The sequence below is a fragment of the Oncorhynchus clarkii genome, chromosome 1, assembly GCF_045791955.1.
Source record: "Oncorhynchus clarkii lewisi isolate Uvic-CL-2024 chromosome 1, UVic_Ocla_1.0, whole genome shotgun sequence".
Lineage (NCBI taxonomy): Eukaryota > Metazoa > Chordata > Actinopteri > Salmoniformes > Salmonidae > Oncorhynchus > Oncorhynchus clarkii.
The window spans coordinates 16,640,567-16,654,917 of NC_092147.1; the positions used below are offsets into that span (position 1 = coordinate 16,640,567).

The 14,351-nt window shown below is 41.8% G+C and overlaps 1 protein-coding gene across 3 annotated transcripts in view; it reads left to right on the forward strand.

Annotated features, from left to right (window-relative positions):
• Window positions 1–11,235, forward strand: part of LOC139372511 (dipeptidyl peptidase 9) — a 31,046-nt gene extending 19,811 nt beyond the window's left edge. For all 3 annotated transcript variants that reach the window (XM_071112352.1, XM_071112430.1, XM_071112277.1), the window contains exons 11-21: window positions 1,743–1,920; window positions 2,247–2,406; window positions 2,714–2,793; window positions 2,975–3,127; window positions 3,253–3,388; window positions 8,476–8,621; window positions 8,769–8,915; window positions 9,006–9,158; window positions 9,483–9,625; window positions 9,980–10,091; window positions 10,403–11,235. In XM_071112352.1, coding sequence (XP_070968453.1) covers window positions 1,743–1,920; window positions 2,247–2,406; window positions 2,714–2,793; window positions 2,975–3,127; window positions 3,253–3,388; window positions 8,476–8,621; window positions 8,769–8,915; window positions 9,006–9,158; window positions 9,483–9,625; window positions 9,980–10,091; window positions 10,403–10,495 — 1,501 coding nt within the window. In that variant the 3' untranslated portion in view covers window positions 10,496–11,235. The remainder of the gene's footprint in view (window positions 1–1,742; window positions 1,921–2,246; window positions 2,407–2,713; window positions 2,794–2,974; window positions 3,128–3,252; window positions 3,389–8,475; window positions 8,622–8,768; window positions 8,916–9,005; window positions 9,159–9,482; window positions 9,626–9,979; window positions 10,092–10,402) is intronic.
• Window positions 11,236–14,351: the final 3,116 nt, after the last annotated feature.

The window sequence follows — 14,351 nt, forward strand, 5'->3', positions numbered from 1 at the left end:
CACCAATTGTGCAAGTTCTCCCACTTAAAAAGATGAGACCTGTAATTTTCATCATAGGTACACTTCAACTATGACAGACAAAATGAGAAGAAAAAAAATCCAGAAAATCACATTTGTAGGATTTTTAATGAATTTATTTGCAAATTATGGTGGAAAATAAGTATTTGGTCAATAACAAAAGTTTCTCAATACTTTGTTATATACCCTTTGTTGGCAATGACAGAGGTCAAACGTTTTCTGTAAGTCTTAATAAGGTTTTCACAAACTGTTGCTGGTATTTTGGCCCATTCCTCCATGCAGATCTCCTCTAGAGCAGTGATGTTTTGTGGCTGTTGCTGGTCAACACGGACTTTCAACTCCCTCCAAAGATTTTCTATGGGGTTGAGATCTGGAGACTGGCTAGGCCACTCCAGGTCCTTGAAATGCTTCTTACGAAGCCACTCCTTCTTTGCCCGGGCGGTGTGTTTGGGATCATTGTCATGTTGAAAGACCCAGCCACGTTTCATCTTCAATGCCCTTGCTGATGGAAGGAGGTTTTCACTCAAAATCTCCCGATACATGGCCCCATTCATTCTTTCCTTTACATGGATCAGTCGTCCTGGTCCCTTGGGAGAAAAACAGCCCCAAAGCATGATGTTTCCATCCCCATGCTTTACAGTAGGTATGGTGTTCTTTGGATGCAACTTAGCATTCTTTGTCCTCCAAACACGATGAGTTGAGTTTTTACCAAAAAGTTATATTTTGGTTTCATCTGACCATATGACATTCTCCCAATCTTCTTCTGGATCATCCAAATGCTCTCTAGCAAACTTCAGACGGGCCTGGACATGTACTGGCTTAAGCAGGGGGACACGTCTGGCACTGCAGGATTTCAGTCCCTGGCGGCATAGTGTGTTACTGATGGTAGGCTTTGTTACTTTGGTCCCAGCTCTCTGCAGGTCATTCACTACGGCCCCCCGTGTGGTTCTGGGATTTTTGCTCACCGTTCTTGTGACCATTTTGACCCCGCGGGGTGAGATCTTGCGTGGAGCCCCAGATCGAGGGAGATTATCAGTGGTCTTGTATGTCTTCCATTTCCTAATAATTGCTCCCACAGTTGATTTCTTCAAACCAAGCTGCTTACCTATTGCAGATTCAGTCACCCCAGCCTGGTGCAGGTCTACAATTTTTTTCTGGTGTCCTTTGACAGCTCTTTGGTCTTGGCCATAGTGGAGTTTGGAGTGTGACTGTTTGAGGTTGTGGACAGGTGTCTTTTATACTGATAATAAGTTCAAACAGGTGCCATTTAATACAGGTAACGAGTGGAGGACAGAGGAGCCTCTTAAAGAAGAAGTTACAGGTCTGTGAGAGCCAGAAATCTTGCTTGTTTGTAGGTGACCAAATACTTATTTTCCACCATAATTTGAAAATACATTCATTAAAAAGCCTACAATGTGATTTTCTGGATTTTCTTTTCTCATTTTGTCTGTCATAGTTGAAGTGTACCTATGATGAAAATTACAGGCCTCGCTCGTCTTTTTAAGTGGGAGAACTTGCACAATTGGTGGCTGACTAAATACTTTTTTGCCCCACTGTATACTGTAACAAATTATTTTTCATTTAATTAAAATAATGTATATACCCTTTCAATTTCAAGGTTGTCTTTCTCTACATCAACTAGGAAATATGGAATTCATGAGACTATTTAGCAACGTTAGCCAGCTAATTATTTGACCCTGACAACCCACTGCTCCTCTGTGCAGTGCATGGGCGGTACTGCTGGACAGGAGCCAACAGAGGCTCCAGTTGGTCCTGCTGCCCCCGTCCCTGTTCATCCCTGTAACCCAGGACCAGGCCCAACGGGAGGAGAGTGTGGAGGCTGTGCCAGAGGGGGTTCACCCCTTCATCATCTACGAGGAGATCACCGACATCTGGATCAACGTGAGTTAAAATAACTCTGGCTTCGGCTCTAATGCCTAGATTTTGACTTGAGATCTAAGCATGGAACTCAATATGTAATAGAAATCATCCTTACTGCTTGCAGTGCCCTGATTTGCACAAAGTTGTAGTTTCATGCCTTTGGTTGATATTGCTGTTACTTGTATTGTAGTTTTTATTGGTTAATTTGTAGTCACATGAATGTTAAGGTAAAATTCTCTTCTAATTATACATTTTGAAATGAAAAGATTTAGTCTTAACCTTTTGAGACCAGAAAATGCTCTTTCTTCTAGGACTCATGTTATGGCAAGGCCTTTTCTTTGTTTCAGGTCCATGACATATTTTATCCTTTCATTCAAACAAACGATGATGAGATCACCTTCCTCTGGGCGAACGAGTCCAAAACTGGCTTCTGCCATTTGTACAAAGTAACCACGCTGTTACAACAGGGCTGCTACCAGTGGACCAGAGACTACATGCAGACAGAGGGTAGCAGAATACACTGTTTATACTCTGATTTATGGATTAATGGTAAAGATGTGAATAGAGGTGCACCTTCCCAAATCTATTTCTGATAATATTTTGGGAGGTCAACTCCATAGGAGGCTGCTGAGGGGAGGACGGCTGATGATAATGAATGGAATGGGTATCAAATGCATGGACACCACGTGTTTGGTTTGTTTGATACCATTCCATTTATTCCGTTCCAGCCATTACTATGAGCACATCCTCTGCAGTTAAGGTGCCTCCAGCCACCTGTGGTCAACTCATTTAGTCTACTGGTTGTTCCTTTCAGAGGACTTTAAGTGCCCGATCAAGGAAGAGGTGACGTTAACCAGTGGAGAGTGGGAGGTGTTGGCCAGACATGGCTCCAAGGTAAGCCCTAGACACACACCTCTTATCTAAAATGAATGCCTAAAGGGTTTTAGCATTTTAAGGTGGCGAGCATGGAAATCACCCCATTTCTTTTGTGCCACAGCCCTTTGTCACCGCTCATCAGCTATCACAGTAGAAAGCAAAACATCCCAGTCATTGTCTCCCCTCCCTACCAACTCAGATCTGGGTGAACGAGGCTACCCAGCTGGTGTACTTCCAAGGCACGCGGGATACGCCCCTGGAGCATCACCTATACACTGTGAGCTACGACTCCCCGGGGGATATGGTCAGGCTGACCAAGCCAGGCTTCTCCCACAGCTGCTCTGTAAGCCAGGTAGGTACATTACCTTAGCGACAAGCTCTGTCATCTTCTTTTTTCCTTGAAATTAAGCTTGGAGGTTTTGGCATTTTAGCTTTTTGAAGATTTAGTTGACCTCACCTGTTCTTATGTTTCTGCAGAATTTTGACATGTTTGTCAGCCATTACAGTAATGTCAGCACACCTCCCTGCGTCCACATCTACAAGCTGACGGGCCCAGAGAGTGATCCACTGCACAAAGAGCCTGAGTTCTGGGCTAGCATGATGGAGGCCACAGGTAAGTAAGAAAGGGGGTCAGTTAGGGCTGGGAATTGCCAGGGACCTCACGGTACGATATTATAACGATACTTGGGTGCCAATACGATATGTATTGCGGTTCTCACGATTCTATATGTATTACGATTCAATGCTGCAATTTTATTGCGATTTTAGTGCTGCAAACATATTGCTTACTATATGTCTGCCTCAGAGAGACGAGAGGGCATGAGAAAATTAGTTTGATCAGTTATGGAAATGAAAGTGCTGAAAACATGTTGGCTCACTATTTAAAAATATGGAGTACAAGCTATAGGATGAAAAATACCAGAGTTTTGGCGTGTGTGTGTGTATACATACATACAGACATGCATATACACACACACATTTTCTTTATTTTTACTATTTTCTACATTGTATAATAATAGTGAAGACATCAACTATGAAATAACATATGGAATCATGTAGTAACCAAAAAAGTGCTAAACAAATCTAAATATATTTTATATTTTGAGATTCTACAAAGTAGCCAACCTTTGCCTTGATGATAGCTTTGCACACTCTTGGCTTTCTCTCAACCAGCTTTGAGGTAGTCACCTGGAATGCTTGTTAAGTTTATTTGTTTGAGCCAATCAGTAGTGTTGGTAACAGACCCAAGTCTGAACAGCTCAAGAACAGCTCAAATAATCAAAGAGAAACGACAGTCCTTCATTACTCTAAGACATGAAGGTCAGTCAATCAGGAAAATTTCAAGCACTTTGAAAGTTTCTTCAAGTGCAGTCACAAAAACCATCAAGCGCTATGTTGAAACTGGCTCTCATGAGGACTGTCGTGTCTTTACTATCATTAACTGAAGTTTTTATCAAAGATTCTCTGTAATTAGTTATTACGCGATTAGACTGATTAATCATGTAACTGTAATTACTAGGAAGTCGGGGCACCAAGGAAGAATATTCAGATTACAAAGTTATAATTTCCTAATATAACTTTTCTGATATTTTATCTGATTAATTAGTCTTCGAATTAATGAATTATTTACTTTACCTCACGTTAGTCTCATTCCAAACGTTGTAAATTGTTGGTTATCTGCACGAACCCAGTCTTCACTATGAGTCATCCATACATCATTTGTCTTAAATAATTTATTTATTACTAAGTAATTCACAGAAATGCATAAACAACCAAACAAACAAGGTAAATGTGGTTACATGAAATGATAGGAGAATGTGCCCTAGTGGGCTAAACCGGCATGGCGGCTTGTTAGACAAAAGGGGAAGTGGGGGTCGACCTAAGAAGTCACTACAGAGTGATAATTATAACAATTGAAATGCTAATCCTTTACACATGAACGCTCACTCATTCGGGAACAATTGCAATCAATATATATATTTACGCTCAGTGTGTCGTCTTGATCGCTGGTGAAAAGTTTGTTTCTTTTGTAGAATTGTCCATCTCTCTCCCTGTCTCTCTGTCGTGGTTATAGAGGTTAGTTCAGAGTGGCATTCATTCATTATTATTATTATTATTATTATTATTATCCATTATAGAATGGATGTTTCGGCGGTTGTCGTTCTTCACATTCAATGATACCAAATTCCTAGCTGCAGACTAGTAATTAATATCAAAGACTTGTTCTTATTCTGTCGGTATCGATAGTCTAAGAGTTTAACCACATGGTATGGTTAAAAGATTCAGCAATGGTCTACAACCTTTGTCTCCCCTAATGGAGAAAAACATGGTCTGCAACCTTTAGCCATCTCGTAATTGAGGTAAGCTCGGTCTGCTGATCGAAAACCCGAGTGGGGGTTTTATTCGTAAGGGCTTAAAAAGGGCTGTTCCAGGAGGCCTGACCCTAACTGGGCTCAGGCCTCCTCTGATTTAGTTCAAATCAAAAGGTAATTGTATTTTTCTTCATTAAACAGTCCAAAATCATATTACACAATTATACAAACAGTATCATACTCACTCATTCATCTTATACAACAATTAGATGTAAACCTCATATCTGAGGCTATTATATGAACAGCTTTATGGTAATGTGGTCACACCTTCTCCCATGGGCTTCCCCAAGTTGTGACAAACGGACCAGTTCGTAGCTGGATTCTTCAATCTTTTATACTTTCTCTGGAACATGAAATTTGTTCGTACCTCAAGTTCTGTGAGGTGGAAGGATTTCCTTTGTCCTCTATGAAAATTTACTCTCTGTACTGTGTGTCCATGAGGAGATCCTCAGGAATTTACGACGTCTCTCTGACCACAGCAACCTAGTTGAAGGAGGAAAGGGGGAGGCAGGGAGAGGGTGATGGGGCTTGCTATACCCAAAGAGGCCAACGTCATGACAGGACTGACACAGGAAAGGAAGACCCAGAGGATAAGTTCAGTGGAGTTACCAGCCTCAGTAATTGCAGACCAAATAAATGCTTTACAGAGTTAAGTAGCAGACGCATCTGATTCATCAACTGTCCAGAGGAGACTGCGTGAATCAGGCCTTCATGGTTGAATTGCTGCAAAGAAACCACTACTAAAGGACACCAATAATAATAAGAAGAGACTTGCTTGGGCCAAGAAACACGAGCAATGGACATTAGACCGGTGGAAATATGTCCTTTGAGATTTTTGATTCCAACTACTGTGTCTTTGTGAGACGCAGAGTAGGTGAACAGCTGACAGAGCTCCAGAGTTCCTCTGTGGAGATGGGATAATCTTCCAGAAGGACAACCATCTCTGCAGCACCCTACCAATACCTTTATGGTAGAGTGGCTAGACTGAAGCCACCTGGCACCATCCCTATGGTGAAGCATGGTGGTGGCTAGGTCTGTGGCGGTCACAAAATTTAGTCAACCGATTGTCAAGCAAATAAGCATGGTGGTGGCAGCATCATGCTGTGGGGATGTTCGTCAGCAGCAGGGACTGGGAGACTAGTCAAGATTGAGGGAATGATGAGCGGAGCAAATACAGAGATTCTTGATGAAAACCTGCTCCACAGTGCTCGGAACCTCAGACTGGGGTGAAGGTTCACCTTCCAACAGGACAATGACCCTGCAGCACATGGCCAAGACAACACAGAAGTGGCTTCAGGGACATGTCTCTGAATGTTCTTGAGTGGCCTAGCCAGAGCCTGGACTTGAACCCGATCTAACATCTCTGGAGAGACCTGAAAATAGCTGTGCAGCAGTGCTCCCCATCCAACCTGACAGAGATGGAGAGGATCTGCAGAGAAGAATGGGCGAAACTCCCCAAATACAGGTGGGCCAAGCTTGTAGCGTCATACCCAGGGACTCAAGGCTGTAATCGCTGCCAAAGGTGCTTCGACAAAGCACTGAGTAAAGGGTCTGAATGCTTATGTAAATGTGATATTTTTTTTAAATATATTTTTTGAATACATTTGCAAAAATGTCTATAAACCTGTTTTTGCTTTGCTTTGTCATTATGGGGTATTGTGTGTAGATTGATGAGGGGGGAAAAAAATGGAATCCATTTTAGAATAAGGCTAACCTTTTATGGCTAGGCTTCCAGCTAGCGGGACAACTTCCAGTGAAACTGGAGTGTGTGCAATTCAAATTAATAATCATAAATATTATGGATATTTAGGTACATACGTGTCATATCGGTTGAAAGATTAAATTCTTGTTAATCTAACTGCACTGTCCGATTTACAGTAGCTATTACAGCAAAACATGTCATGCGATTGTTTGAGGGCGGCGCCCCACATCAAAATATTTTCTAACTGGCACAGGTTTCATAAATTCACAAATAGCGATTTAAATATTCACTTACTTTTTGAAAATCTTCGTCTGATACGTCATCCAATGGGTCCCATCTATAACATGTAGTGTCGTTTTGTTAGGTAAAATCCTTCTTTATATCCCAAAAAGTAAGTTTGGTGGGCGCCATCGATTTGAGTAGTCCACCCATTCAACTTGCAGAGAAAGGAATCCGAAAATCTACCCCTAAACTTTGTTTCAACAAGTCAAAATACGTTTCTATTTACTCCTCAGATACCCTAAAATGTAATCAAACTTTAATATTTCTTATGGAAAGAAGTATGTTCAATAGGAAGCTAATTTTAGCAGGTGTGTAATGTCTTCATGGCTTGCGCAAACATTAATTTCCAAGACTGTCCTTCCAATAAAACTGTTATTTCTTATTTGTTTTTGAAGTTACAAGCCGGAAACCTTGAACATAGCTTCCACAGGGTGTCAGCAGTCTAATTTTCAGTGTGACCATATACTTGCCATTGTAAGAGGATGGTCTCTCTCTCAAAACATTTCTGGTTGGTTTTTCTTTGGATTTTCTCCTACCATATCTTTTGTGTTTTACATTCTCCAACATTATTTTAACATTTCTACAAACTTCAAAGGGATTTCTTTCCAATGGTACCAATTATATGCATATCCTGGCTTCAGGGCCTGAGCAACAGACAGTTTACATTGGGCATGTCATTCAGGCAGAATTTGAGAGAAAAGGGGCTAAGAAGACTCGATGCTATAATCGCTGCCAAAGGTGCTTTCACAAAGTACTTAGTAAAGGGTCTGAATTCTTATGTAAATGTGGTATTTCTGGGGTTTTATTTATTTATTTATTTATTTTTATTACATTTGCAAAAATGTCAACCTGCTTGTGTGTAGATTGAGAGGGGGGGGGGGGGGGGGGGTGTTTTATCCATTTTAGAATAAGGCTAAGTTAACAATGTGGAAAAGGTCAAGGGGTCTGAATATTTTCTGTGTGTGAAAGTATCGATTTTATAATATCGTCCAAAATAATATTGTAATATCTAAGTATCCCACTCATCACTAGGGTCAATGCATTGAAATCTTCTGTTGGCTTTTCACCTCTGACTACAAAACATGAACGTATCAATGAACTGTGTTACCATAAGCACGCTGTCGGCATCACACTTAACTCACATGTTGAGACTACAGAATGGCCCTGCAAATTTAATGTTGCTTATTTATAGTTGAATGAGTCACTTTCCCAGGGCAGTCACATCAATAGAATCTGCCCTTGCAATAATAACTCCCCCAATGGAATGAACATCTATAGTATCTACAGTTGACCTCGATAGTGATATGCATTTGACTTCATATTGGTGTTAATGTTATTTCTCAGGGCGCCCAGGAGATTACATCCCACCAGAGATCTTTACTTTCCCAGGGAATTCAGGGTTCCACCTCTACGGCATGTTGTACAAACCACACAACTTGGTACCTGGCAGGAAGCACCCTACAATCCTCTTTGTGTATGGAGGCCCCCAGGTTTGTTCAATAAAAATATTTATATTCTGTAATATAGTCTTGTTTGTGACAGTTTGGATTTCAAGGCTAGTTATATTAAAAAATAATAATGTTAAAGGTTTTATCTCGTATGTTTTTAATGTTGAGGGGGGGGTTTGTGTGCTCCAGGTGCAGTTAGTAAATAACACATACAAAGGAGTGAAGTACCTGAGACTGAATACGCTAGCGTCACTAGGCTACGCCGTCGTGGTCATTGACGGGAGAGGCTCCTGTCAGAGAGGCCTCAAGTTTGAGGGAGCTCTGAAAAACAAAATGGTAAACAGTAACACGACTTCACATCTCTACTAACCATACACCAGTGTTGTAGGTGTCAGTCTTTCACCTAGGTTCACCTGTGGTTCTCAGGGCCAGGTGGAGATCGAGGACCAGGTGGAGGGGCTGCAGTATGTGGCTGAAAACTACACTTTTGTGGACCTGAGTCGCGTGGCCATCCACGGCTGGTCTTACGGCGGCTTCCTCTCCCTCATGGGCCTCGTCCACAGGCCCAACGTCTTCAAGGTGAGAGGAAAGTTCGAACTCGCCGCTGATTAATCTTTGGACTATGTCACAACTTCACCTCACATGCATTCTGTGTAAGAAATTAATTGTGACAGCAGGCTGTGTAGTTCTATGGCTTTGAACCATGAAGGGGTAGTAATGTGGCCCAGCCCTGGTTTAAATCAACAAGCTCAAAATATTGACTCTAAAACTGAATTTAACGCTCCAAAATCTTGACTGGTTGTACTGTACATATGGTTACTGTTCACTCAATCAGTTAAAATTAAGTCATTTTAGCATTAATTTAAAAGCCTGGTTGATTTGAGGTGTCCTTGTATGGTCTAGGTGGCCATAGCGGGTGCCCCTGTGACGGTGTGGATGGCCTATGACACCGGTTACACGGAGCGCTACATGGACCTACCTGAGAACAACCAGCAGGGATACGAAGCCGGTTCTGTCGCCTTGCACGTAGACAAGCTGCCCAGCGAGTGAGTCATCACCATTCATTACCGTTTACTGTCAACCTCAGGGTGCTTCACAGGCAATACGTAAAGGCAGCACTAAAGAGACTCCAAAGTGCGGCTGTCCTGCAACACTGTTCATCACTTGTTTTTGATATGGTCCTGATGGGACAGACTTGCTTGGAATGTATGTCTCAATTAGCCTGATCCCAGCTCTGTTTGTGCTGTATAGGCAACTCTTATGACAATGACCATAGGAGTTGGCTATACATAACGAACAGATCTGGGACCAGGATAAGTTCTGATGCGAGGGGAAATTAAAATTAGTTTTTTTTTAAGCTTTTCTAGGGATAATCTTTTATATTTTGTTTTCCTACCCAGGCCTAACCGGTTACTTATATTACATGGATTCCTTGACGAGAATGTGCACTTTTTCCACACCAACTTCCTGGTGTCTCAACTGATCCGTGCGGGGAAGCCGTATCAGCTACAGGTAGGAGGGCAGTGGGTTTAGTTGTGTACATGTGCCCCATATTACACAGACCGACAACACAGTGTTCATTCAACTTCATTGTATAAAATGGCGCGCAATGATGAGAGAATTGAATATGTGGAGTGGAACCTTTTCCCAGGCTTTAGCTGACACCTTGTTGAAAACAAACACTCATTCGCTACAAAGAAGAAAAGTGTGGGACTCTTTTCAGAGCACATTAAAATAAACATTTTATAAATGAGGACGACAGGTGCTTCCTTTCCGGGGGCTTTCTCTTTCCTCCATCTGTTCCTTTGTCTCCATCTCTTCAGATCTACCCCAATGAGAGACACAGCATCCGCTGCCCAGAGTCTGGAGAGCACTATGAGATTATGCTGCTGCACTTCCTCCAGCAGTACCTCTGAGGGCTGCAGTTGAATGAACAGAACCACTGCCCAATGTTACCATGCCCCTTCACATATACCACAGGAGGCTAGTGAGTGGAGGACTGGTCATAATAGCTGGAATGGAGTGAATGGATTGGTATCAAACATGTCTGATGTATTTTAAACCATTCCATTTATTCCGTTCCATCCATTACTATGAGCTGGTCCTCCCCAATTAAGGTGCCACCTGTGATAAACACACTGTGCCCCATCATCTGCGATTTGCATCCGATCCCTCACACCACTCTTAAAAACCAAGATTTTTTATAACAGCCTGGAGAAGCCCTCACATGCTACCAACCCCTTCCCACGCCGAGAGCAGAGGGTCGTCACCTGTCAGTTTTTAACTGGACAATGACTGCAAAGAAGGAGAGAAGTAGAAAATATAGAGCAAACATGAGCATTTTGAGAAAAATAGCTCGTTAGCATCATGGAGTGATTTTCTGTTTTTATTTGGGATATTTGTGCCACACCCTGTTAGCAAGGGGGACCAGTATGAAAGTATATGGACTACTTTTAATCGCTCTGGATAAGAGCATCTGCAAATGACTAAAATGTAAATTATTTTTTTGTTCATACTTTGGACTGTGCTGTTGTAAGTCATGGTGGATTACAGTGTTGTGTGGTGAGCCAAATGGTGTGGCCGCTGAGGACGGAAACCACACACTACCTGCAACTGGTATTTTAAGTGTGTATTAAAATAAAGTATTTTTAGGAATTCTTCTTTTATAACGATTGTCTAAATGTAGTAAGTCATTAAGACTACTATCTCCAATGCCATTTCACTCTAGTGATCAAGTCTTTGCTGAGCTTGTCGCCTCAGATGACGCAGGCTTCTTTAGCTTTTGATAACTTTTACTGACTTTCATCTCAATCGCAATGTTAAATGTATCAATAGTGTCACATGTACAATGCATTCGGAAAGTATTCAGACCCCTTCACATTTTTTACGTTACAGCCTTATTCTAAAATTTATTATTTTATTTTTTTCCCTCATCAGTCAACACACAATACCCCATAATGAAAAAGGTTAAAAAAAAAACATTTTGACATTTTTGCTAATTTATTTAAAATAAACAGTAGTTACCTTATTTACATTACTATTCAGACCCTTTGCTATGAGACTCGAAATTGAGCTCAGGTGCATCATGTTTCCATTGATCATCCTTGAGATGGTTCTACAACTTGATTGGAGTCCACTTGTGGTAAATTCAATTGATGGGACATGATTTGGAAAGGCACACACCTGTCTATATAAGGTTCCACAGTTGACAGTGCATGTCAGAGCAAAAGCCAAGCCATGATGTCGAAGGAATTGTCCGTAGAGCTATAAGACAGGATTGTGTCAAGGCCAAGATCTGGGGAATGGTAAAAAAAAAACATTTCTGCAGCATTGAAAGTCCCCAAGAACACAGTGGCCTCCATCGTTTTTAAAGCTGGCCACCTGGCCAAACTGAGCAATCGGGGGCGAAGGGCCTTGGTCAGGTAGGTGACCAATAACCCAATGGTCACTGACAGAGCTCCTCTGTGGAGATGGTAGAACCTTCCAGAAGGACAACCATCTCTGCAGCACTCCAACAATGAGGCCTTAATGGTAGTGGCCAGACAGAAGCCAGTCCTCAGTAATAGGCACATGACAGCCCGCTTGGAGTTTGCCAAAAGGCACCTAAAGGACTCTCAAACCATCAGAAACAAGATTATCTGGTCTGATGAAACAAAGATTGAACTCTTTGGCCTGAATGCCAAGTGTCACATCTGGAGGAAACCTGGCACCATCCCTACGGTGCAGCATGGTGGTGGCAGCATCATGCTGTGGGGATGTTTTTCAGCAGCAGGGACTGGGAGACTAGTCAGGATGAAAACCTGCTCCAGAGCGCTCAGGAAATCAGACAAGTGCGAATATTCACTTTCCAACAGGAGAACGACCCTAGGCACACAGCCAAGACAGTGCAGGAGTGGCTTTGGGACAAGTCTGAGTGGCCCGGACTTAAACCGATCAAACATCTCTGGAGAGACCTGAAAATAGCTGTGAAGCGACGCTCCCCATTCAACCTGACAGAGCTTGAAAGGATCTGCAGAGAATGGGAGAAACTGCCCAAATACAGGTGTGCCAAGCTTGTAGCGTCATACCCAAGAAGACTTGATGCTGTAATCGCTGCCAAAGTTGCTTTAACAAAGTACTGAATAAAGGGTCTGAATAGTGACAGTACCAGTCAATCATTCAAGGATTTTAAAAGGTATTTTTTTTTACTATTTTCTGCATTGGAGAATATTAGTGAAGTCATCAAAACTATGAAATAACACATGGAATCATGTAGTAACCTAAAGTGCACTCCATCAGTGCACTCCATCCCTCTCCTTCTTGGTCAAATAGCCCTTACACAGCCTGAAGGTGTATTAGGTCAGTGTCCTGTTGAAAAACAAATGATTGTCCCACTAAGAGCAAACCAGATAGGATGGCGTATCACAGCAGAGTTCTGTGGTAGCCATGCTGGTTAAGTGTGCCTTGAATTCAAAATAAATCAGTGTCACCAGCAAAGCACCATCACACCTCGTCCTCTATGCTTCACGGTGAGACACATGCAGAGATCATCCGTTCACCTACTCTTGTGTGTCTCAAAGACACGGCAGTTAGAATCAAAAATCTCACATTTGGACTCATCACATCAAAGGACAGATTTTCACCAGTCTAATGACCATTGCTCGTGTTTCTTGGCCCTATCAAGTCACTTCTTATTGGTGTCCTTTTTAGTAGTTCAATTCAACCATGAAGGCCTGATTTCATGCAGTCTCCTCTGAACAGTTGATGTTAAGATGTGTCTGTCACTTGAACTCTGAAGCATTTATTTGGGCTGCAATATCTGAGGCTGGTAACTCCTAATGAACTTTTCCTCTGCAGCAGAGGTAGCTCTGGGTCTTCCTTTCCATTGGCGGTCCTCATGAGAGCCAGTTTCATCATAGCGCTTGATGGTTTTTGCAAATGCACTTGAAGAAACTTTCAAGCTGTTCTTGCCATAATATGAATTTGGTATTTTACCAAATAGGGCTATCTTCTGTATACCACCCCTACCTTGTCACAAAACAAATTGGCTCAAATGCATTAAGGAAATAAATCCCACAAATTAACTTTTTACAAGGCACACCTGTTACAGGATCGATTTGTTTCACACTTTTTTTGTGTGGCTAACATCCAAGTTAAGCAAGCGGGTGATAAGAAGCGCGGCTTGGCAGTTCATGTTTTGGGGAACGCGTGACTTGACCTTCGCCTCTCCTGAGCCTGTTGAGGAGTTGCAGAGATGAGACAAGATGGCAATTGGATATTATGAAAAAGGGGGTAAGAATAAGGCTGTATCGTAAAACAAAATGTGGAAAAAGTCAAGGGGTCTGAATACTTTCCGAATACACTGTAACTCCGTTATCAGTCATATGGTACAAAAACAACCCCTGGAATTCTTATGCCTTTATTGTAAGGATGTCTGTAATTTATGTTCTATGCACTGTGTTCTGTTTCTATGGGGCGTTGGCCATTTATGCAAATTAGACATGATAACCCTTCATTTATAACTTGGGGAATACTAAGCTTGGTTGTGCTTGTATCTGTCTGTAATTTTAAGTGAAGCGGTTGTATCGTTTTTTATTTCACTAGGAGTGGTATGTTTTATGATTCTTTGTGCAATCTTGAGTACAACTATAAACCTTAAGGATCCAGAAATACAAAATAAGATAAGTCATAGATTTAAGGACTCATTTCACCCAAGCAATCAACCATTGCAAATATAACTGTCACTTTTACATTTTTTTAAGATATTTTGTTTGAAGTAGTTTCATTCAAAGA